The 24,915-nt window shown below is 43.1% G+C and overlaps 2 protein-coding genes across 2 annotated transcripts; both read right to left on the bottom strand.

The window, feature by feature from the left end:
• Positions 1 to 1,760: 1,760 nt before the first annotated feature.
• DEGS1 (delta 4-desaturase, sphingolipid 1) lies at positions 1,761 to 6,293 on the bottom strand. Its single transcript, XM_063391113.1, has 3 exons — positions 6,135 to 6,293; positions 4,637 to 5,379; positions 1,761 to 2,500 (listed from the first exon to the last, which is right to left on the bottom strand). The coding sequence occupies exons 1-3, from the start codon at positions 6,214 to 6,216 to the stop codon at positions 2,354 to 2,356; spliced, it is 972 nt and encodes a 323-aa protein (XP_063247183.1). The 5' UTR covers positions 6,217 to 6,293; the 3' UTR covers positions 1,761 to 2,353.
• A 2,862-nt stretch (positions 6,294 to 9,155) lies between these two features.
• On the bottom strand, positions 9,156 to 23,812 carry FBXO28 (F-box protein 28). Its single transcript, XM_063391110.1, has 5 exons — positions 23,558 to 23,812; positions 17,683 to 17,792; positions 16,565 to 16,703; positions 14,004 to 14,199; positions 9,156 to 12,127 (listed from the first exon to the last, which is right to left on the bottom strand). Exons 1-5 carry the CDS (start codon positions 23,768 to 23,770, stop codon positions 11,733 to 11,735), a joined length of 1,053 nt encoding a protein of 350 aa, XP_063247180.1. The 5' UTR covers positions 23,771 to 23,812; the 3' UTR covers positions 9,156 to 11,732.
• Between the last annotated feature and the right edge of the window lie 1,103 nt (positions 23,813 to 24,915).

Below are 24,915 nucleotides of genomic sequence, written 5' to 3'. Positions count from 1 at the left end.
CAAGAAGGGTTGCTACCAATGCTTGCAAGAATCAGGCCATTGCTTAAATCTAAAGTTAAATCTCACTGAGTCAGATTAACCTAACACAGTAAATTGTTCTCCAACAGGTACCCAGTAGCAGATGTTTCAGAAAGAGTATGGTAAGCACAGATATCTCCCTAAAAATTCTCCACTATTCAGTACCTCTTGAAGTGAAAATAACGTATTTATAATTTGAGTAGGAAAGGAAAACTCATAGTCAGAACACCTTACAGCAACACTTGCAATTTTAAACAAAAAGATGGCAACTTCAGCCCTGTTTAAAAGCAGAAATTCCATGAAGTAGGAAACTAACTATAAAATTTTTACTGTGAACTCTGCTTATCTTAAATATTCACGTAGGATAACTGGATTTCTTAACTTTAGCTCTTAGCCATAAAACTTGGTAGACACTTTCCATCCTTCATCCAGCTGTGATAAATCATCAACATCAATGACAATTTAAGAAAGAAAGAGTGATATTAAGTGGCTTAAAAACAAACAGGTTTGCAACTTCTTACACCTTTACAAGTATTTCAACCCAAGTCAGTTTTCCCCTGAGTAGGGAGCAAAGGCAGTTATCACCACTCAATAGCAAGGTGTCAAATCTGCTTTAGAATTACCAAATTTCCCTAAAGCTTAAGTCCTTCAGCATAAGGGGACCAATCAAGAATTCACCCAGTATTACTTCCATCTTTGCTTTTTAATTACATGTGAAAACACTGGACAAAGCCTGTTTTGACATTACACTCCACCCTGAGCAACACACCGGCTACGTCGCAGGTTATGGGCATAATGGAGTCACTCTGTAGGTGGCTGGCAGACTTTCATACCACTTCTATTGCTTAGCCAAGATAAGGGCCCACACTCAACAAAACACTCATTAAAACAGCACCACAGCCGAGACCGAGTTAAGATGTACCAGTACAATCTTCTCAGACATTCACCTTTTCAACACAAACAAACAACCCAAAACACAGGAGCTGAAGGCATCTAAAATTCAATTACTGCAGCTACAACTTCCACCTCCCTCAGACTCCATCTTTCACATTAAAGGAGAACATACCACAGAGCCACCATCTGAGCTTTAAGGGTGATTTGGAGCCAGTTTTAACTGCCTGAAGCCATCATCAGTGCATTGGAGGGTAGAAGGCAAATCTGCTGTGCTGAGGTATGGAAAGGTTCTTCACTGTCCAGCAAGTCTATCTGTTCCCAGTAAAAAGTTTCCTAAGCAGGAAATTTGATATCACCACCTCTCACCACATTTTAATATGTAAGAAAGACAAGTACATATGGAAGGTATTGTAGGTTTAGGGGAAAAAAGCAAACAAGATTATTTAACAACCTTTCTGTGTACACAAATGACTAATGTGCTAATAGGTAGTATTGTCACTGGTTGTAGCTGGACTTGTTTACCAGAATATCTGTTTCAATCCATTCACTTTTCCATTAAAGCCAAATTTCCAAATGAGTGTAAATATTTATATTTGAAACCACAGGAACATAGTAATAATTTTTCTTCGAAGATCAGAAAACTCCTAAACTCCGTAACAAGGTTTTTCCAACACAAACCCCCACATCAGGTATATAAAGTTACCTAAATGCCACCTGCTCACACTACATGCCAACAGAAGCAGCTCAGGCAGTAGTTGGGACCCTTGGAGTTGGCCTTGAAATCCCCACCTTGAAATCCCCACCTTTTTTTTTTTTCCTTTTTTTACAAAGAAGCCACAGAAGCCATCTCAAAGATAACCAGTTTCATTCTGATAGATTACTCCTTTAAGGTACTCTCAGTAGAAAAGGTAGAACTTTAAAGCATTGCTTCAAATGACACATATTTAAACAAAAGCAGACTGAACATTTCTGTGCAAATTTAGTTCTTCCAACCATCAGTTTGGAAACATTTTCAACAGAAAGTTTAAGTTGACAAATCACGTTTGTTTAGAATTAACAGGTAAGTACAGCATTTTAAAACTAGTCATCTAAATAGCATGTTGAGGGCAGTATACTACACTGAGAACTTTTAAACTGTTATGAGTCAGACAGACATTTTATATAGATTTAACACCTAGCAAAGTAAATTCTGTAACAAGTGATTTTGCATTATGCATATAACACTGATCCTTAGGCAAACAGAGACACATTAAACCAATGAATCTGAGGACTGTGAGGAATGTTACAGCTGGTAGGAGTCTGCTACAAAATCCTTAAGGATGCATTGCTATGTTGCTGTACATCTTAATTCAGGACGCAGGTGAACAGCTTGAGCAGGAAACCTTTATACCAGCCACTTTAAAGCAAGCAGACATTTCAAAGTTTTTTGGTTGCCAGAAGTTTAATCTTGCTTCACTTCACCCTTTAATTGCCTTTTCATGCGTGAATATGGGCTGATTGTGTCATCCATCACGAAGTCATAGAGTACTTTTATCCAAGAGTTATACTGGGGCAGGTTGTCATAGTATTCAGCTGCTATTTTCTTCACCTGAAGGAGAGATATGAGGCTTATTTATTGGTTATATCAACATCAGTTGTGACAACTTTACATCCCTCAATGTGTAACAGCACAGGAAGTTTCATTCCAGAAGTTAGATCCTACAGGAAAGGCCACTCGTGCCACAATGTGAACATTGCTTGAAGGAAAAGGCAATTCCCTAGTTACTAAGTAAATTTCCTGTGAAGTTTATGGAGCTGGCCAGAACAAACTCAGCTAACTCTCCAAAGTCCCCTCACCGTGCTACCTACAGGGTGATGGAGCTCACAAAGCAAGTGGGTTGCTATTAAAGTGACTCAGTTCAGTGCTGACTCATAGATATACAAGTAACAGTAAAAAGGATGTATTAAGTTCTAGCAAGAGCTATTTAACACAGCGGTTTTTACACATAGTTTCAAATCTTGATACTCAGAAGAAAAAAGACATTTCAGAGGAATATTTTGTATCTGAAGATAGACTTCAAAGAATGAACATAAACAGCTTCCAAAAACTCTGTTCTCAGTTGCACATATTAACTAGACCACTATTTAAACTGAGAGCAGCAGGTTCAGTTAGGTGCCTGTACTGCTATTTAGGGCCAAGAACATGAACAGAAAACCTTAAGAACATGGACAAAACAAAAAGGATTTTTCACAAAATTCCCTAGCTTTAGTCCAAAGAATAGACAAACAAACTCAAGGTATTTACGTGGCTGGTTTGAAGGGAAAGCTTGTTTTGACCCGTCACCACACCTCCAGAACAGTGCACCTAGGCAGTGTGGTTTTACTCAGCAGTAGAAACTCTCAGCTCACCAGTGCTCAGGAATCAATCAAGTGTTCAGTACTTAGGGATCTTTAGCACATGGCACAGCAGAGTCCAACCCAATCAAATTAACTGCACTGTTCCAAAAGAAGGCTTTGTTTTCTTATCAGAGCTGGGGATTACGAGTCCTGCAGCAGAACTGGGTATCTACTCCTAAATTAAATAATTGAAAAATTCATGCCCTACTTGGAGCTAAAGTACCTGTCCAAGAAATTAAATATGCTGGTTCACAACACAGACTCAAGTATGAAAGGTGAGTTAAAGCAACTTTTGTTGCATATGAAAGATTTAAATCTATTAATAAAAGCAATCATCTATTTTAAAAAAGAAACACAGAAAGCCTCAGCAAACCAATTGCATGATCTACCTGCCCTGCTGAAAGTGCTGGCATAGTTATTTTGGCTGCATTCCATCACTGACAACAGAAATACCAATCAAGTTTAACCTTCACCAGAGGGATGATCTTACAAGATCTCACTATTGCCAAATGCAATAACAAAGCTGTAAAACCAACGGCACAGCTGCTGTCAAATTGCAAATTCAGTGTCTGATGAAACACTGGAGATTCAGATGGAACCCTGAAGCCTGTGTTCCCATGCTCCAACTGGGAAACACGGATACAGTGAGAAAGAAGCTCCTGCCTGTAAGAAGCAAAGGCTGAAGTGAGGAGAAGCTTCACCTCTGCTACTCATGCAGGCAGGACAAGTCTAAGTGCTGGCTTAGAACTCTTAACTGTGCCTGTCCTTCACTGCCAATGCACAGCTGATACTTAATTTAGGGTTCAAAGGCTCTTGCTGGAGGAAACTGAAGTGCTCCAGACTAGAGAAGTTATTAAACATTTGTCAACAGTAAAACAAACATTAACAGGACCTCAAACCCTCTCTTTTCCTCCACCAGAGAATGTCCCTGATAGAACAGACTGAAGGATAAGCACACATTGCAGTACTGCCTTTAACATTTCAATGACACAGATTACAAATCTCCAGAGTTATCTGCAGCCTCTTAACTAGTTTTTTGCATACTTGCAAACAAGAATTCAGAAGACAGGCTGTAATTACAGAAAGCTAAAGTTAGTGCAAAGCATAAGACATGTTCCCTCCCCTCTCCTTTTATGGAACAAGACCGAGCAGCAGCAAACTGGAAGCTTGTTCAGGATACCACTAAAATACTAGATAATTACCTCCTGTATCACTCAACTTATATTGTAGGGGTTTTTCCTTCTTTTTAATCTCCCAAATTCCATTCTTCTGTTAGTGTTCTACCATATTTTCATGTTAAAGTACGCATTCATTTTAAAAAGGCTAATAACCTTAGACGTTAACTTACCAGTGGAAGGCTCTTGCCAGGAATATTGGGGAAGTCGTGATGTTCATTGTGATAGCCAACATTAAAAGTGAGCAAATTAAGTGGCCCATAGTAGGAATAGGTCTCATGTCCTTTTAAAAACATGTAATGTTCAGCTATGAAGTGTCCCGAAATTGGGTGCAACCCAAGACCAAGTACTGAACCAGCCAGCATGTAAAAAATGGATTTGACTCCCCATAAATAATATATCACCACATCAAAGGCGAGCTGAGCCAATAAGTTGATTATTTCAAGTCGAGTAATAGGTTTAGGATTGATGCAGAGAGGTCTAATGGCATAGAAAAAAGGCTGAAGAACAATCCATATGAACTTCCTGAAACGGGTGCAGAAAAACCAGCCTTCGAAGTTGGTAGGAATATCCACATCGATGCCGTCACCGCCTAGGTAACGATGATGATCCATGTGGTACCTCTTGAAGGATATGGAGTAGGGGAGACCAAGAGGGAGGTTGGCAAATATTCCAAACCATCGGTTCCACATGGCTTTGCTGTTGCCAAAGGCACTGTTGTGGGAGATCTCGTGAATAGCCAGAGTCATGGAGTGGCTAATACAGCTTCCAAAAACGTAAGCCCAGAAGACCACCCATTTCCAATCCAAGTCTTTAACCAGATAGAATGCAGTCAACTGCGCCAGAACCATCAGCACAACCACCCAGATCAGGTTGTAGTCCGGCTTCATCAATGCTTTTATCTCTGGATGTTTAGCTAGACGGGAAAAATTAAATGGAAAAGAAGTTATTTCAAAGCTCTCCTCACAGCCAGCTATTCTAATTATACTAGTTTTTTCTTCCCTTTGTCCCAATTAGGAGTTGTCTGCAAAAGTAATGAAGACGCATGACCTTTCCACTTGTGATATTTATTGCTATAATGAATCATCTGGAATCAAGTCATTTTAGCACTTTTACGTTGCTCAGCAACTAGACACGTACATGGCAAGCTCCAGTACCGCATCCAGCCTCCTCAGGAAGGAAATGGCTCTGAGCCGACAGCCCACCCGTAATTCAGGAGGGCTCAAGAAGGCTCAGCCCCGAGCTTAGCGCCGCACTGGACGCCGCTATCCGCCACGGCCGGTGCCGCGGTGACCTCTGCGCACAGACACCCGCACACGGCCGGGCCCCCGTCCCGCTGCCAGGGGCGGGCGGGCAGCGCTCCGGGGCCGCGGGCAACCCGGGCTCCTATTCCGCCGCTCGGGATGGCAGCCCGGGCCGCCGCCGCCCCGCGCCTCGGGCTCGGCCCCCGCAGGCGGCCGCCCCCCCTCTCCTTCCCTTCCCCTCCCCCGCCAGCGCCGCCAAGGCGGCGGCTCCCGCCTCCGCGGGCCCGGCCGGCTCCGGCCGCCCCGCCGGAGCTCCGGGGCCCCGCCGCCCCCCGGCAGGAGCGGCCATCTTGTGGGGTGTCCGCGTGCCTCCCCCCGCTCCGCCACGCAGCCGCCGGCAAAACGCGGCGGCACCGCGGCTCCTCACCCAGGATCTCCTTGCGGCGGTCGGCGTGGGGCTGGTCCGTGTAGACCCACTCGAAATCCTCTCTAGCCACGGTATTCCCCATGGCCGCACAGCCAAACCCCCTGCACAGCTGGCACCCGCTGCGCGGAGCCCCCGGTACCGCGCTTTATAGCGCGGCGGAGGCGCGCGCGGCCACGCCCCGCCCCGCCCTCGCCGCCCATTGGCCGCCGCCGGCTGCCGGGCGCGCTCCCGCCGCGGCGCGCCCCCTGGCGGCGGGCGGGGCGGGCCCTGAGGGAGCGCAGCGGGGCCGCGGCCCCTCAGCGGCGGCAGCGGCAGCAGCGAGCCGCGGCTCTCACCAGGGATCCCGGGCTGCTGCCCTCGTGTGAGCCCTGCCCAAAGGTACTGGTACCTCCAAACGCCTGTTCCGAAGCCTCCGTTTCCTTCCCCTTTTGTGGTAAGATATTTGAAGGACTTCTTTGACAAACTCCTCTGTAAGAATTTACCTCCATTTAATCTGTCACTGCATGTATTGGTCATATAACACTGACTGTGGGCAGTTCAGTGAGAAAGATTACCTTATGTAGAACCCGAACTACTACTTGCTAGGAATTTTAGTTGTCCACTCATAACAATCTAAATCAGTAGATCAAAAATCCACTCAAATTAATCTAAATCGACAGTTGTGATAAAAACAATGGAGGTTATTATCACAAAGTAAATGATACCTTATCTCTTCATGTAGTACTGGTATCTCAAAGTTATGATTCATCACCTAAAATTTATTAGTAATAACGAGTACAAAAGGTTTCTGCCTACAAGCTGCTGAAAGTCCCACATGCAACAAGGCTATAGGAGGGAAAATTCAATCCCTGATTGGAAATGTTTGCAGTGTGAAGAAGTGGAAAAAGCACAGGATCCATAACACATAACACTTTTGTGAATAGCTTGGTTTGCATGCATTTTAATTAGTGCACATTAGGGTGAGATTTAGAAATGAAAAATGCAGCAGGAGGTGAGACACGGAAAAGGTTTTACTCGGCCTTTCCCTCCTTAGTCACAGAATCTGAATTGTGCGGACTGTGAAGACTGGTGAGCGTAAGAGGCAAAGCTGATGTCTAGATTTCATCAAGGCACTGTGACCTTGTCAGGTTTACTTTTTGGTCAGTGACCATTTCACAATAAACCTGGGAGCTTTGGGGTTGCCAGTGCAGCAGCTGACTGCAGAATCACCAATGTTTCACTCAGCTACACTCCAAACATCACATGGAACATTTCTGACCGCGTTCCCTTCTGGCTGGAGTTCAAATATTATCACTGCTATCCATCATTGTGCTAAAGACCTCGTCACCCATGAGAAGGATCCTGCCAGAAGAAGGAGTGTGGCAGCCAGTGACAGGAGCACTGCAGGAGTGACAGCACATCAGGAGATCAGTACACAGAGGCAGGTTTACAGCACCACAAAAATACATAGGTTTGTCAATGGTCACGAATTTCAGTGAGACAATTAAACAGGAGATCCCAGGTTTATAAACTAAACATTCCAGAGCAGCTAAACAAGGTTTGAACAACTAAAATTATATATTAAATAGGAAAGCTTTGGACAATTTAATTGCCCAAGTGTACTGGAGAGCAAAGTGTCTTTCCTGTTTAATCACTGTGTTTAATCAGTCTGGTTTAAGCAGTCTGTGTAACAAATCCAGATTTATTAGTTTTTCAGCAAGCCAATGGTTTTTATATCCGACATTTCCCACTCCAGAGATGTGAGATCCAGTACCTACTGTGTCTTCAGCTGGCACAAAGCTTGAACAAAAAACCTGGAATGTAAATGGTTGGTTTGTTGCCTTGAACAAAAATCCTGGAATGTTTGGTTTACCACATGTAAAATAAACCAAAGCCAGGACTGCATCCTTAGAACAGGTAAGGTGAGATCCAGGAAGGATCTGGAGAGCACATGGACAAGCAAGCTGGCCCAGGAACAGGGCAGAGCAGCACAGAAATGGAGCTGAACAGAACAGTTCACAACTAGCAGACTATTGCTGTAAAATAGCCCAAACTCAATTCACTTATTCAAGAAGTAACAATCTATCACTGTAATTTGGTAGTTACCCTCTTAAAACCATCAGGAACACCAAGGAATTGGGAAATCCTCTCCTGTGCTGGGACACATTCCACTATATCCTACATCATCCTATTTTCAAGAGGCTCTTGATGAACATTAAAAACTCCTTTGGCAATCTCAGTCCTCTCCACAATTCACTCCTAGAAGATCTGAGTAAGAGCAACTAAGTGTCTGTTCAATTGTCTTACCTTTTACATTAATAACTTACATGCAGGCCTTCTTACTAGCATTAATTGGTGATAAATGTGCCATGCTGAGTATCAAGAACTGATGAAGCTCCATTTGTTTCCATCTGTTCTTTAACCTGTGACCTTTATCTTGTTAAGCAGGTAGTCTTTCTTCCTTCAGCACTTCCACCTGTTACATCCTAGCTTTGGAGGGTCCTTACACACTGTGTTCAATTTGGGAAGCAAGACCTTGTTGCAAACAACTTTTCCCTCAAGAAATAGCACTATGGTGTCTTTTGATCTCATTTTCAACATGTTCACTAGGTACACAAATTTGTATAAAAATATCCCCAACCCTGCTATGAAACAAAAAGCAGTTTCTATGCAAGTGCTGTTTTCAGAAAAGCAGTAAAGCGAGCCTCAGTAATTTTAAGCTGTTTTAAGTTATTTTAATAAATATAAGACACTTAAAATTCCTCTCCCTGTTAGCTCTGACCTTTCTTTCTGTTTCAGCCCTTGACACAAGTCCTAAAACTGAACAGTGCCTGCAAATACATCAGTTTTTCATGTCATTTTGCAGACCACACCTCAGTCTCACTGGTTCAAGGCTCTCCCATGAACAGATGATACAATCACTGATCACTACCAACACTTCGAGGCTGATACACCAACTCACATAAATGTGCACAGGCACTGAGAGTGGAAACTGAGATTTAGCTTTACTTCAGGTGATTCAACAGCTTCTTCACACATTGCAAAATTCATCCTTTTTATTCAACAAGGGACAATATGGTGTCAGAAATTAATGTTCCAGGTATTTTGTCCAAACAATTACTTCATTTTCCATGTGTATATTTTTCTGGTGTACATTCCAGCCAAGAGCCATGTGACGTTTCCCTCTCTGGGATGTGAACTAGAGAACACTGGGGTACCTCCACTGTGGAATTTCCCAGAGCTGCCTGTAACCAGCCCCTCTACCCCCTAAGTTTCACGGGCCCCGTTCCAGCTCACTGTCAGCACATGGAGGAGCAGGATGCACCTGCAAGCCCCCAGCACGTGATACTTCCTTGAGCTGAAGGTTCCAAGTTGGAACAGTTCCCAGAGAACATTTCCCAGAACAATTGGCTGTTGTTTTCCAGCTCAGTTACAAACAGCCAGAGATTCCCCAACACATCCAGAAATGCTACTCTGGAGTACCCTGAAACGGATTTGTATACTGGGATGGGAGGAGGGAAAAATTGTTTGCATATTCTAGAAATTAATAAAGAAACTCAAGTGAAAAATATTCAAAATGTATGAATAAACCTTTCCAGTAAATGCAATTCACACTTTTGGAGTAATGTTTTGGAAGTATTCAGCCACAAGTAGCTGGTAAATAGTCCATTTCAGGAATTTTTTATCACAACCAACCATTCAATAATTTGTATCACGCTGACCCTTTGACTCAAAATTGTTTTTTAAAAGTTAAGATATATACCAGTATTTTTAAGCTGACTAGCAGGTATCTATCCCCAAGATGGACTTACCTGTAAAAAACACTCTGAGCTGTAGAAAACCAGTATAAGCAAATGCTCCTTCAACAGTTTAAGTCTGCTCTCAGCCTTTTATAATTTCCTTGATGCTTAAGAAAAATGCCTTTTTTTTGGAAAAGACTCACACTACTCGAGAAGTTTATTTGAAAGCTAAATGTCTGTCAAATATTAGGCATTTGCAGTGTTACTTCTGGTACAAGCTACTATGTTTTAGAAGTAAAAATTGTAGCTGAAGTTTCACAACAAATGTCAGTTTTCCATGGTTATAGAATACCTGACCAGACAATTTCTGATTTGTTTGGTGCTTTAAATACAGGCACTAGGTTATGCTGACAGCCATACAAAATGAACTTGCACTTTAACCCACAGCAGTAATATCAAGATTATGAAGAGCCACAAATGCAGCATCTGCGTTTTCAGTGCCATACCAAGTTGAATTCAGAACCACCTAAAGACAAAGCAGCAGCTGGTTAAAAAAGGAAACGTAAGTCAAATTATAAAGCTACATAGTTTAGTACATTAAACAAAACCAAGGACAATGGTATTTGTGTAAGATTCCAAAAATATACAGATGGCGGGGGGGAATAATCACTGTACACAACTCTGAGGTGGTTAAAGTGACCAGAGAGACTGAACAGTGCAAGACATGCTTTTCCAGTTACAAGCTCAAAACAGAAGTGCAAAAGAAATTAAAGCTCTGTCTGAAGTGATTCACCTTTCAGGATAAGGAAAGCTTAGAATATTGTCATCAGTGTTACAGAGGAATTTCCACCCCAACCCCACCACAGACACACAAAATAGTTTAAGTTTTTCCATAATACAGCATTTCATTCAAACGGTGTCCCCGGAGCTTGGTGACTCCAGGGTGTTGCCCTATGACCCCAGCGAAGCACAGGCAGCCTCTCCACTCTCCAGCTTTGGCTCCCAATAAAGCCCTGCCTTGCAGCAGGGCGAGTGGCAGCCACGCAGCGCGGGCCCAAACGCTTCTGCCGCTCGTGCCCCGAACACCGCGCTGCAAGGACGCCGCCGTGCCGAAAGCAGAGACGCGGTTATGGCTGAGCGACAAAGGAATTGCTTGACAGGTCTCTGTGCTCTCTCCCAGAGTTTGGAACAGTTTCAGGCAAGTGCTTTTGGCAGGCTGACTAAGCTGTACATGCATCTATCCATGCAAATGTAGAATATGGCTCCCAAGACCTGGAACCGGGGTGTGTGCATGTGAAGACTGGATAGAAGGCCCTTCCACGGAAGTTTACAAAAATATATAGCCAATACTGTAGCTTAAGAAGTCAGTTTTACTCATTACAGAGAACCCCAAAAAGTATTAACTACTTTTCAGACATTCCAGACAAGGTCACTTGTAACAAAAAAGGTCAAGTTCTCAAAAACAAGGTTTTAAAAGCGGATCTTTCCTTCAAGTGAACAGGACATCTGTTTTTACTCTTAACCATTTAGTCAGTTAAGACAATTTATTAAGATTTCATGTGAACATATGCATAAACACAAATAAGTTTACTTTAAACACATCTGCACAAAAAAAAAAGGTTAACCCTTCAAAACATAACAGAGCAGGTCTGGTTAGTATATAGCTATTGCAAATCTTAAAGATTCTGTGCATTAGGCCCACCCATATAGAAAGCAGGGGAAAAGTCAATGAAAGAAAATCACTGTTCAAGTCTAAGTGGTGTTTTGAAGAGCCAGCAGCCTAAGCGACACCATGAAGCTGGTCACAGTATCCAAACAAGCAGGTCTGCTTGGGCTACTAGAGCAGTGTATCCTCCTGAAGGCGCCATTTCCTCCCCAGTTATTTTCTGTTCCGAAGGCGTTTAGATTTCCTAGGACAGTCTGTGGAATCCACCGCCTTCCTCCGTTTCCTGGGAGATTGTTCATTTGAGCCAGAACCTGAAGAATTCCCTACTGTGCTCTCCATCACCTCTCGCAGCTTGCGCTCCAGCTCGGCCAAGCGGGCGTTCTGTTCCCCAATGATTTGGGTCTGCTCAAGCAGTTTCTGGTCTTGATCCTGGAGCTGCTTCTGCTGCTCCTGCACTTTGACGCGCAGCTCCGAGATCTCCCGCTTCAGCGCCGTCAGGCCCGTGCCGTTGGCCTTCACCTGCTGCTGCAGCTTGGTGACTTCCTGCCTGGAAGGGCTCTGCTTGGAGAACAGCTGCATTGTTGTCAGTGCTGCAGAAGGCCCTGGAACTTCAGAGAGAACTGGGATCAATTCTCTGCAACTTACGGCTAGAAACCATGCCCCAGTGTTCATACTTTGCTTATCCCTACTCCCCGCACGTGAATCTGAACACCCATTGAAAGTTATGTGAAGGGGTAAACAGATTTACAGTCACTTAAGGGTTTAACAAGAACGTGGTAATGTCAGAGCACAACCAGTTTAATTTAAAATACTTACAGCTTTTCAGTAGTCTGGAAAAAAGTTCATAATTCATTTCCTGTATATAAGCCCCCCTCCGTTTGCTGTATCAAAAACTGTGTAGAACCATGGTGTTGCCATCTAGACTTAGTGTCACAGATGTTAAGACAAAACCCCACAAAACATCTATAAATTACTTAATATGGAATAGTTAAGACTGAATAAATGTCTTTCATTAGACCAGCAAAATTCTGCTGTCTTAGTTGCAGACAGCTAAAGTTCTAAAAATGCGTAGTTTGGAACTTAATAAGGTATTTCAGTGTAACTTACATTTTAGAAGAAAGGAATTTATTTTCCATGCTTCTTTAGAATCACTCTTCCTAAGCACTAAAACCATACTGGAATCTGAGCTTGGAACTGTTGATTCTAATAAAGTTCCTGCAAATCAAGGAGACTAACAGCTACTGTATATATCTTTCACTTTTTCTGCCATAAAAGATATCTATCACTTTTGCTGTCATTCATTATACTCTTCTAGCAAGGCTGTGCAAGTAAGGCGCAAGTGCTCTACAGACAGAAGAGTCTGGAGCAGCCATCCTCCTTTTCCTCCTTTTTTTCTGTCAGGGTGCCAGCACAGCCACCATTATGTGACATTAAGGGGGTGCTATTGGAGAGGTTATGCCCCTCCCTCAACCAGAGAGAGGCAGCTCAGGCACCACAAAGCCTTGGCCTTGAAAAGTTGATTGACATCAACTGCGGGTCTGGGCAATACTTCCTTAGCTGAGAGGCTCAGTATATATTAACACATATACTTAAAAAAACAATAAACCCATATATAATTTTTAAAAAGGTATATAATTAAAAAAATGAAAGCATAACTAACAGGATATAATTAAAAGGTGGCATACACACTTGTGGCTAAAAGGATTTACAAGAAACAGGACTTACAAGAAGCAAAAGCATCTGCAGTTAGGCCTATTGTTTTTGCTTAAGATGCATTTATTCCCCAATTTTTACTAAGTTATCCTTCTAGAGAGTTAAATTTAGCAGTTCCTAAAGTGTGAACACATCTTATATAGGGAAAACTCTACAATTTTACCAATCTTTGCTTTTTACCATTAGGATAACTTCAGCCATGAGGCAACTGCCTTAGAGTTTGGTCCACAAAAGTGCTGGAAAGTCTGACAGACTAAAGGAAGCACCAGTTTAATGGCTTATTTATAGGCTGTTATTTTAACTGCTTCTTCACTATTACCTATAACTATTTTGCTTCTTAGTCACTTGTAGAATAGTACCCCCAGTAAAGTAAAAAAATAACTATTCTAGCCCTGTATGTACTACTACAGCTTAGGCAAATTCATTTGCAGTTTGTCCTAAAAATAAAAGGCATCAACTGTCATCTCATGTGCCAAATTTCAAACAAATGCAGTGATAAAGTCTCATTCATTGGTGGCACAAAAGCATTTGTTTAACGAATACACACTACGCATAATTCTAACATACATTCAAGTGACTGTTCTTTCGGTAGCAAAAAGGCTCCTTAAATTTCAAAGCAAATGAATTTCAGTTAGCATTCTTAAGAAACAAGTATCATCAATATTTATGTAATAAAGCTCCCATTTAAGGGAGAGAGCTTTGAAAACATACAGTGCTGTGACTTTTTAAAGAAAAACTGAATAAAACTTAACTATACGTTGGAATTAATACCTGGGGCAGTTCCTATTAGGCGTCCCGATACATCTGACCCAGGCATCTTTCTTTTCAGTATTGGAACAATCTTCTCATCAAAATATTCCATAGCCATGGAGGAAATGTCCCTTAGTTCTTGAAGAACTTCATGAGCTCTCTGAGGAGCTCTTGTAGAGTTTACATATCTTAGCACTCGATAAATTTCATCTATTACCTAAAACATTTAAGAAGAATTAGGATTTTCTGATAAAGGCAAGATTATTTCAGTTTGTTCTAGGAATTCTGGGGTTTTTACCACATAACAGTTGCACACTACTGTGTGTTCCAGATCAGCTTTTTGAAGTGCTGTTCATGATATATCAGAGAAGCTATTTATTTAATCTATCACAACAGATCTCTTCAAAGTCATGAAATAATGCTCAGTGGGTGAAGTCTGAAGTAGAGCCACAATTGGCTTGCAAGTTACATAATCTATACTCAGGAGAGCATAATCATTTCCTTCAGGAGAACCAGAAGCAAAAAGCCCCAAAGCAGAGCAGTCACTACCCCTGCCAGTTATGAAACAGAGTTGGAGTAGCAAGAATTAGCATTATGTCAGCCTGAAGAGCTGTAAATATTTACTTGAGTCACTTCCATAAAGACAAAAAAAATCTGCAAATTCAGATTAAGTCCAAAATACATTCATTTATAAAACATCAATCCACTACTGACAGAGAACAAAACTCCCTTGAAACATTTGGGAAACAAAGCCCTTTGGTAGGAGAGGTACAGATATGAAGGGTGTCTCACTAATGCATGAATTAAAGTCTGAGGCAGGTCAAGATAGGAGTGCTGGTCTCTTAGCCAAAGCGAAACAGGTATTTTGCACAGGATTCAGAATGTTTGAAGAGTTGCCTGAAGAACACACATAACAAGGACCTTGTAATTCAGTTGCACCCTCTGTTCTGATAAAGGAAGATTAGCTAAAAAGTCCCAAAAGCTAGACAAGACCTAGGTTTCTCATCAAGCAACAAACAAAAGACTTCTCAAATTTTATCCACTTTATCCTGTTAGCAACAACATCCTCAATATAAAACCTTGCAGCAGTGCTCTGCTATCACACAGAATGCTGAACCTCAAATCAGGATTTGCATATTCTAACACAAATTCACTTCCTGGCAGTTCTGTGCTGAAATTTCCTGAGGGAAGTAAAGCAGGTGGGAGGGAAACCACAGAGTGTAAGTGAACACTAAGCCTTGAATCTGATTGACCAAAATATTAATGGGTGAACTGATAACTGTGCTGAGAGAGCAGCAGGGCTAGCAAACTCACACACTAAGTAAATAATTTTTAAAAAAACACAAAAAAACACCACAAACTTTTTAGCAGTTGTATCAAAATAAAATCAAGGTCCTTACAAGTTGGTGCCCACAAGGAAAAGCAAGCTCACCAAGCAACTCCTGCACACCCCTGGTTTAGGGTGAGTACTGTCTACTCTTCAAAACCACAGGGCAACATTTTTACCATTTACCATGTAAGTATCAGCGACTTAAGTTCATTTGATTTCATTACATTCATTTTTTAAAATACATGGGATATAAAAAATATAAAGTTAAATAAGAATATAATTTAAAATTAATTAAATATCAAGTCAACAGGAGCGTACAGAAATAGTTACTTCTTCAAGATAAGAATACATTCCATGCCCACAGCTTATCCTACCACTGCATGCATAAATGCCTGCATGCTTCCCCAGAATCCAAGAGAGAACTTTTCCATTCACCTCACTGCAATTCAGTTCTCTGCCCACAAAAAAGTAACACCAACATATGCAAACCTTACGTGGAAAGATCAATGAATAGAGTGCTAGGATAATGTTCACTGATCTTGTTTAATCCCTGAGCTGTACCAGTCTTCTCTGAGCATGATTTTGTCAATTCCCCTGTGCACTGGTGATTTCACAGCTTATAAAACATCAGTATCTCCAATGTACATCTTGCCTGCATAATTTATATTTAATGCTGGGCTGGTATTCTAAAACACCAGAACTGTTCAGTAATGTTCCCATTTAACACACTTTACATTTAAAACTAATTCCACCTACTGTACAAAAATATACCATCCACTGTAATACCGAACAGTGTTTTGACATACTAAATACCTTAATTCAATTAACCTGAAGTACTCAAACCCTTAAGAAAGATGCCTAAAATCTTGATTGACTGAGTGCTTAGTGCTATGTGTAATCTAAATTACTACATCTTCCAATGGCCTGATCACATGTATTTTCTAAAAGGTTGTAGTGGATGAGTATACCACAAATCAAATGTCAGAATGAAAAAAGAATCTAAGGGCAAATAGAAAACAAATTTAAAGTAATGAATATTTAAATACAGCCTGGTTTACTCATTTCAGACTGCCTGGTAAAACAGAGTATTTGCTTGTAGGTTTGTTTGCAAGCATATACACATATATATAGATAGATAGATAGATAGATATACACACACTACATCAATTTTCCCCAGCTGTGCCAGATTAAGTTACACAATCCTATTTTTCAAACACAGATACATATTCACATAATATAGTCTACATTTTACCTTTCCAGGTATGAAGCAACAGAGATTGGAATCCACATACTTCATGAAAGTCATATTTAAGAGAGAGAGCCTCGTTTCCACAGCAGCGAGGATGTCTGCATGGCGAGCTAATGAATGGTTTCTCCTTTCTGACTCCCGTCTGGAAAACAGACCACAAGGTGACACCGATTTAACAAGGAGTCAAAAAATCAAACTGTAACATTTGACAAGTTCATTTCACCCTTAAAACCCTGTAACTGCTAATATTTGTCTCCATGGAAATAAAAGGTACTGACTGAAACCCAGCTAGTAACAGCATACTACACTTGCTCAGGCAAAATTTGTCCTCTAAATAATTACTATATCTTATGTGCTCCACCAATTTTGTATGTAAGTTAGGACTATTTAAGAACAAGGCTGCAGTACTAACTAGCAGCAGAGACTGAGTCAGAGCGAATATTTTTATCTCACTCACTCATACGGTCAGTACTTGAATGCGATTGAAATAACAAATGTAATATATTGGTAGTGAAGTTTACGTGGTGAAGAACTGCTATGAAGTTTAGGTTGAGATAGAAATGCTTTCTGACAAAGGATCTCTATGCTAAGTAGCACTTCGTTTCTTCACTCTGACTGGGAAATCTGATAGGACACAGCAGCAGCTGCACTTATTCACTGGAAAGAGGAAGAAAGACATTGCTTTAGTGAGAAACCAGTTCTCAGTAATGCTCACATGTCAAATCCCTCTTCCTTGTTCCCGTTTAATCCTTGGCAGTGAAAAACCTTGCCCTTTTTTTTTAAGCAGAGTCTTTGATAAATGATCAGTGAAGGCAGTTGGTCTTGAAAAGGAATGGCATTTATTCATTCCCAGGAATCCTCGCTGGATTTGCCAGAAGAGTTGTGTAATACAGGACCCAGACTTCCCTGTTTCAAATACCAGACACACTTTTCACACCATTATTCTGTTATTAAATCTTAGGTTCAAGGTGCTACTAGAAAAAAAAATGAAATAAAGGCAAATGTGTCTCAAATTTTCAAGTTATGTAAGAGGAATTCGCCAGAAAGGAATTCCTTTTCAATAAGCCACTTAAATGAATCTAACACAAACAATTTTAATTCCAGTTTTAACTGGTACATACCTTGGAAGTTGAGCTTTAACTTGCTTTTGACACAAGTTGTGGTATCTTTCCACTTTCACAAATCCCTGATTTAACATTCTCTGGCAAACCAAGTCCATTCGCTTACAAACCTGTATTTAAGTAAAAAGAAATCTTAAGGCTCAATTAAGTTCACAAGTCACTTTTACTATTATCTTATTCCTTCTTGCCAAGTAGCAAAAGATTTTCTTACTGTTGTTTGCTCCATTTCAACAAGCAAAAACTGCAGTTGAGATTCAGGCATTCCCAGCTTCAAAGATCATGATACTCCAAAAGGGAGCATCTATGCTCTACACAGTTCACAAATAAATCTATTGATGTTGCCTAACAAGAGACAGCAAGCTGAATGTCACCTATTAGAAGCAAATACAATTTCCTCTGATTTTAATGGAAGTTGACAATGCCCATGCCTGGCTTTTAGCATGGTCTCCAGAGTGATTCTGGTAAATCAAGTTAATATTTTGTAGTCTCAAAAACAGAAACCTTTAAAGACAAGAAATCACTGTGGTTTTCTCCCAGTGCTTAAGGCTTGTATTTTTGAAGTCAACCACTATTAAATTTAAAAACACATGGAAAACATTGCACATGGAACAAGATTCTTCTCTTTGTGTAAGAAAGTCTTTTCTGTTTAAAGGAATCCTTCATTTCCTATGTTGGACACAAATAGTCCCAGGGTTTTTTTGCTCCACAGCTTCAGGAAGAAGGGACATTAAGAAGAGGATATAATAAACTGCTACAGTTAAACCTTCACAAAGTTACCAGTTATAGGACAAAGCCAACTCATACAAAAGTCTAAAGCAATTGCTATTCAATTCTGAAGATGCAAGAGCTAAGTGGTCCAACTGTTCTTTGAAATTGTTTTGGTGGGGTTTTTTAAGTTCTAAAGTCCACAGCTCCCACTGTGACCCTACTGGCCAATAAAGATGCTTTTTTTAAAAAAATAAACACTCTTTTCCTCCATACACTCCTCATTTCGTAACTTTTATGTCTATGTAAGTTTATACCTTAAGGAAGAAGAGTCTCACCTCTCCCAGAGAACCTGCAATTACTTTTGTAATGCCTTCTGTATAAACAGAAAGAAGTTCTGCTTTGTGAGTCTCCCTCTAGTCTCAGCTGGCCCAAGTTCTGTGAGAAGCGACCACTTTCAGACAGATCTGCATGACCAGGCCACTGAGCAGTGACTGTGGATGTGTCTGTGCTCCTCAGTACTAGATCTGCCTGGTTAACAAAGAAGGGTCAGACAGGCAAACTGCAGAGGGAGAGTCTCAGCACACTGCCCCACCATTCAGTGATCCAGCTAAATCATCTCCTGTGCATAAGGGAAAATGCTGGCCCTTCCTACAGGAAGGAGGAAATTGTTCTCTCTTCCCTGAGCTCGCAGCTCCAGGGGCACACGGATTTAAATCGTGTCCCAGTTCGAGCTTTGCCGCTTTCTCAGCTCTGGCGGTACCGAACCCCCGCGGCAGGAGCCGGTACCGGCGCCGGGCCGCGCCAGCTCCGCATCAGCGGGCACAAGAGGAAACACCCCGGGCCGCGCTCAGCTCCGCGCCCGCAGGCGGCACCGAGGCTTTAACCCGCGCACAGTGACACCTGCCGGCACAGAGCCCCTCCCGGGAGCCGCGACACGAACCGCGCCGGGCTTCTTAACCCTCCCCCTCTGCCTACCCACACAGCATGGAGAATTACTGGCTCCAGTTTCTCGACGTTACCCACATTTAGCCAATAATTAGTCTAGAACCAAACACCAGTACCACCAGAAATGAAAAGTGTTTGTTTGCAACTTATTTCACCAATCATCTCATAATTCTCAGCTGGTTCACCATGTAAAGCACACAGCACCTGGATTTATAGGAACAATATACTCCTAGATTGCACAGTCAGTCATATGCAAAGTAGCATCATTACGCTTTCAGCTGTCCATAGGGGTCCAAGACAGTTTGGTATTAGCTATTCGACAGATCATAAGTTGAATTTCTCATCCTTGTATTTGCAATTTTGCTGTTTGGTGTGAATATTTTCTTATTTTAGTCACAGAGCTGAAAGAGGCTGTTTCCCCAAAGGTCAACCAGACCCTGTGTTCAAGTTTCAGGGTTACAAAGGTATTCCAAGTCCTTGTAAAAAGCAGAAAGAGGTTGCTTCTTCATGCTGACTTGTATGTGATAACAGCCTTCCACAATCCTATAAACTAAATTTCCACTTCTTTTGTAAACAGACACAATCTACTAACTTCTGTTTCCTCAAGCATGTCTTATTTCTTCCCAGTTCCAATATCAGATAACCAACTCCAAAACAAATATAAAATACCCTAGGGTGTTCAGATTCAATATATGTTATTTATCTTAGATGGTATACTGACACCATGTTCTGTAAAATGCCCTTTTTAGGGTAAAGTAAGTGGCAAAACGCTCATGACTTCATCAAGAATCTTTTAACATAGAAATGCCTGTAAATACAGACTGAAACTGGAAAAATTAAAGCCATGCTGTCCAAAGGCGATCAGTCCTTACTTGTGCTGTGCAGGAAATAAGCACAAGTTTGCTGCAGAATCTAAATAATTCTGATGTGTGTCAGAATCCAAGATAACCTTCTCAGAGTGCTCAGGGAAGGAGGTTGTGGACTGTGTGATTTTAATTATGCTTGCTGTAGTAATAGCCTGAATGGAAGTGCCTTTCCAAGCTCAGACACGTGACTGAAAAAGAAACTGGAATCTAAGAATTTCATTATTATCCCACTGAGGCAAAAATTTCAAAGCTTTTGCAAGTCACTAAAAATATCTCAGTGAAAGGAGCCTTCAAAAGCTGGAAGATAGTGAGCTTCCCTGTCAACATGCACAGTAGGTTTGTCCAGAGCATTACAGCTTCAGACACTGGGATCTTTGGGGTTTTCTGTGTTTCTCTCATGGGGATCATCAGAGGAAGAAGATAAGGGCTGAAAGCAAAATGCTGCTGCTTTTCCTCTCATTCACTTTATCTGGACAAAAGTTTGAGGGCTCAAGATTTCCCTCATTTCAGACATGACTGCTCTCTGAATACCTATTGTTTAGTCTCTGTTCCTCGGATCTACTTCACTGCTTAACCAGTGGGTGCTTCATTTACGCTTACACGCAGCAGCCCCAGGAACAACAGAAAGCGTTCTGCTCAGGAAAGCAAGTGCTTTTGGCACAATGAGGGGCCCGTGGTCTTGTCTTGCCTTGCCTGATGGAAATCATCACAAGCAGGAAATGTTCTTTACCTCATCCTTTGGTGACAGAAAAAGACTTCTGGATCTTATGCCTGAGATTGTGTTCCTCATTATGCTCTACATAAACAATGCATGTTCCTATCTCCATTTCAATCTGAAAACATTCTGGTGTTCTATATCCTCCCACCCAGCCAACTCCTCTGTTGTCTTATACACACTTAGATCCAAACCCAGTTCAATTCTGAGAATTTGTTGGTTTTTTTATTAATGGATCACTGAGCTAAAGTGATCCAAAACAAAAAGCACATTAGGACATCCATTCCTTCCATGCTGGGATCCAGAGAATGCATCAAAATGATTAGTTTAAGGAACCCACATTTTTTTTGTCTAAACATGTACGATCAAACTTTGTTTAGGTCAATTGATGTCCTGGATTTTCCTGCCTTCCTCAAGATGCTTTAGCCCATGAAATCCCACATTCTAAAGGGAAATGAGGCTGTTTTGGGGCATGTTTCTAATATGCTTGAGACCTGAGCAATTTAATACCTGTCATTCAATTAATGTGCTCCTGCAATGTATCTTTAACACAATACTACTTATAATAAGATACGTTCATTCATCTTTGATAAGCAGCTCGAGTCAGTCCTCACAGGAAACAAAAAATTAATGTTTGTGCAAAGCAGCTCTTAGAGCAGGAATACACAGGACTTCCCAAGGGCTATTCACCACCTTTAAAAATCCCAAAGTAATGAAATTCCATTATGAACTTATGCCTGGGCATTGCTATTTTTAAAGGCCACCTTAATTCTCTGACAACAGCACCTGGAGCCATGAAGAACATTCAGTGTCTGCCTCCCAGTGAACTGCCAAAGAACACCTTCAGCTCTGAACAGCCACCTGAAAGACCCAGCTGATCAAATTAATGGGCTCAAACCAGAAAGGCTTTGATTCTTTACATTACTGCTGGTTAACAAAAGGCTACTTTCTTCTCACAAGAATGCTCATAATGCCTTCTGATGTGCTTAAGGGAACGGCTAGGAATTTGATGGAGATTAATTTTCTTGGCTGTCAGTGAACTCAAAAACTCGAAACAGGGAAAGACTAACTGAATAGTTTCCTTCATTTTACACTCAGTATTGTTCTATGTATGTTTCAAAGTTGGTATTTATCCAGTCTGGTTTTGCGTATTTCTGAAAGGGGCAGTCATCTTCTGGAAAAAGGAACTTGTAGGTGCTATACAAGAGGGCATAAAAGTAGTCACATTTTATTTCCTAAGTGCCAGTGAGAGCTAAACAGCTGGTTTAGTCCTGATATCATCACCTTTCCTACTCTCACCTTCACTGCCAACACAGCATTGCTTACAAACACTCAGTGCTGGAGAAAAAAAAAGCATTCCGTTGATTTGTGAGAGCTCCCACAGGCACTACCATTCATAAGGTGCAATGGGAAAGGTGCAGCCACAGGCTGTGCCTGGCCTTGAAATTCTAGCCTGAAACGTGGCACATCCACACACCGTGTGATGTACTTCCCTTCCCCGTGGTCAAACTGCAAGTACCACCCGTGATCTCGGGGATGTCCTGTGCAGGGTCAGGAGCTGGACTTTGTGATCCTTGTGCCTCCCCTCTAACTCAGGCTATTCTGTGGTTCTCACAGTACCACATCTTTTTTACAGATCCACTGCCTGCTCTCACAGAAGAAGCTGAAGGCTTCAGGGGACTGACAGCACACTCTAGAAATACTTAGGGACCTGTGTACTTGGGGCAGTATAAATGAGAACAAATGTTTTGCTTGAAGGGGTTTGGTTTAAAGTTACAGTCAGGATGCAACACTTCAGGTTGCTGATCCAGGACACAGGCAGTCCAGTTTCCTGCAGAAATACACTTGTAATATTATCCAGTTTAGACTAATGGAGTTCTTAAAATAGGAACGGTGCAGTGCATGCACGTTTACTGAGAGTTACATAAGCTGTGCATTAATTCCCTCACTATTATTCCATTTACAACCTCGTAAGAGATTCAGTAAGACAGCAGCTTATCATAATATGACATAGTTTACATCAGGCTCCTTATGCAGGCAGTTAAATATTGATATACATTGATCTCCTCTCTGACAGCTGTGGGGATTTTTGGCATTATCAAGTTCAGAGGTGCATATATCATATGTTATTAATTACAAATCCACTAAGACTGGAAGAAGCAGGGGGTCTTTTTTTTTTTTTTTTTTTTACATCTTCTTTTTTGACCCACATTTCTACATAGGGGAGGATTCTTGGAGCAGCAGCTCACCACCTCCTACACTTGTAGGCTTAAGCCCTATAAGTAAAAATAAACACACATATGAGACACAATAGACTACCCACCCCAACCAGCTGTAGGAGAAATGAGCCTCCGGCAGCCCGGTGCTTTCTCACAGAGCATGAAACGAATGAAAGAGTTAAGAGGCGGTAAAAAGAGCTTTAGGAATGCGTGTGGGAAAGCGCACACCGTGAGCGGAGAAGGGATAAAGCCCCATCCCACCCCACCCCACCTCATCCAGCCCCTTCCCGGCGAGCGCAGCAGCCCTGCGGGGGCCGCCGGGGCCGCCGCCACCCCCGCCCCTGCCCCGGGCCGGGCGGGCTGAGCCCGGTCCCGGCCGCAGCGGGGCCCCCGCCGCGCCGCCTCCCCTCCGCGGCCCCTACCAAGCGCAGCTGGCTCGTCTCATCGTAGGACAGGAAGCTGAGGATGCTCTCGATGGCCACGATGGGCAGCCCCATGAGCGTGTTGCTCTGAGGCGGCGGCTCCATGGGCGCCAGCGGCTCGGCGGCCTCCGGCAGCGGGGCCGGGGAGAGCCGCGCCGAGCCCGGGGCGCCGCCTTCGCCCTCCGACACGAGCCGCTCCTCCGGCGCCGCCATCTTGGAGCCCGTCCTTCCTCCGCGGGGGGACGGCGCCGCCTCCCTGTGACGCCTCTTCCGCAGCCGTCACGGGCGGGCCGCCCCGGCATTCCCGCAGCGAGCGAGGGGAGCGGAGCCGCGGGTGCTGCTGCGGCGCCCGGGGCTCGGGCCGCCAGCCCTGCCCGGGGAGCCCTTCGCGGGCGGGTCAGAGGGATGGTGTCCGACTCTTGTCGGAGGTGCCCAGAGACGGGACGAGGAGCGAGGGCCATAGACTAAAACACGAGAAGCTCCCCAGCCTAGGGGAGATTCTTTTTTTAAGCTGAGGGTGTCAGAGCACTGGAACAGCTGCCCGGGGAGGTCGTGGAGGCTCTCTCCGGAGATGTGCAGACCCCACTTGGACACGTTCCTGTGTCACCTGGTCCAGGTGACCCTGCCGTGGCAGGGGGTTGGACTGGTGATCTCCAGAGGTCCCTCCCAACCCTGGCGATTCTGTGATTCCATGCAGGATTCCCACTCTCCCTGATACCCAACCTGAACCTCCCCCGAGGCGGCTTTGGAGCATCCTCTCGTGTGCTACGGCCTCCAGCCGGAGAGGAGGGATGAGTGCCTCCCTCTCCATGCCTCTCTGAGGAAACTGTGGGAAGGACCTCCCAAAACTCCGCGGGTGCTGCTGCGCAGGAGCCCGGCGGTGCTCCGTCCGCACAGTGACCTACCGGAGGATGTGCTTGGATTGGTGAGAGAGCTAGAGGGTGGAAAATACCCTATGGCTCCTGAGGGAGGCACAACTGCATCCTCACTACAGAGTAATCCAGCCTGCTGTATTTTACCTGTGGATGGGCGAGCAGCCCTTTGTGTCCGGTGTCCGAGCTGCCCCTGCTCTGCCCTCTCTGGGATCAGAGCCAGCTGGCAAAGCCCTCGGCAGCCCGAAACCCACTGCCTGCAACCAGCCGTGATCGGGCAGGCGGAACACCCAGAATAACGCAAACTCTACTCCTTTATTTGCCCTTCATCCTGTATATTACATAGGTTTCTGGATCAGATTGCTGGGACAACAAAGGGATGGGACCAAGGGCTGTTTCTAGAACATTCCAGGGTGCTGCTGAGAACAGACACACCTCAGTTTCACAAGCGTTTTAGCCTGACAGAAGTTGGCACAGCCTTTGAAA

The sequence above is a fragment of the Prinia subflava genome, chromosome 2 (assembly GCF_021018805.1).
Source record: "Prinia subflava isolate CZ2003 ecotype Zambia chromosome 2, Cam_Psub_1.2, whole genome shotgun sequence".
Lineage (NCBI taxonomy): Eukaryota > Metazoa > Chordata > Aves > Passeriformes > Cisticolidae > Prinia > Prinia subflava.
The sequence above is the reverse complement of the archived record's forward strand: the minus strand, read 5'-3'. Positions and strand labels throughout refer to the sequence as shown.

Coding starts and splice junctions, on each gene's coding strand:
- DEGS1 (XM_063391113.1), bottom strand. CDS start 6,216: ATGGGGAATACCGTGGCTAGAGAGGATTTCGAGTGGGTCTACACGGAC. Junction 5,380..6,134: donor CCGCCGCAAGGAGATCCTGG/GTGAGGAGCCGC, acceptor TTTCCCGTCTAG/CTAAACATCCAGAGATAAAA. Junction 2,501..4,636: donor CTGGCAAGAGCCTTCCACTG/GTAAGTTAACGT, acceptor TCTCTCCTTCAG/GTGAAGAAAATAGCAGCTGA.
- FBXO28 (XM_063391110.1), bottom strand. CDS start 23,770: ATGGCGGCGCCGGAGGAGCGGCTCGTGTCGGAGGGCGAAGGCGGCGCC. Junction 16,704..17,682: donor GTTAAAGCTCAACTTCCAAG/GTATGTACCAGT, acceptor TCTGTTTTCCAG/ACGGGAGTCAGAAAGGAGAA. Junction 12,128..14,003: donor CCTAATAGGAACTGCCCCAG/GTATTAATTCCA, acceptor TTCTCTCTGAAG/TTCCAGGGCCTTCTGCAGCA.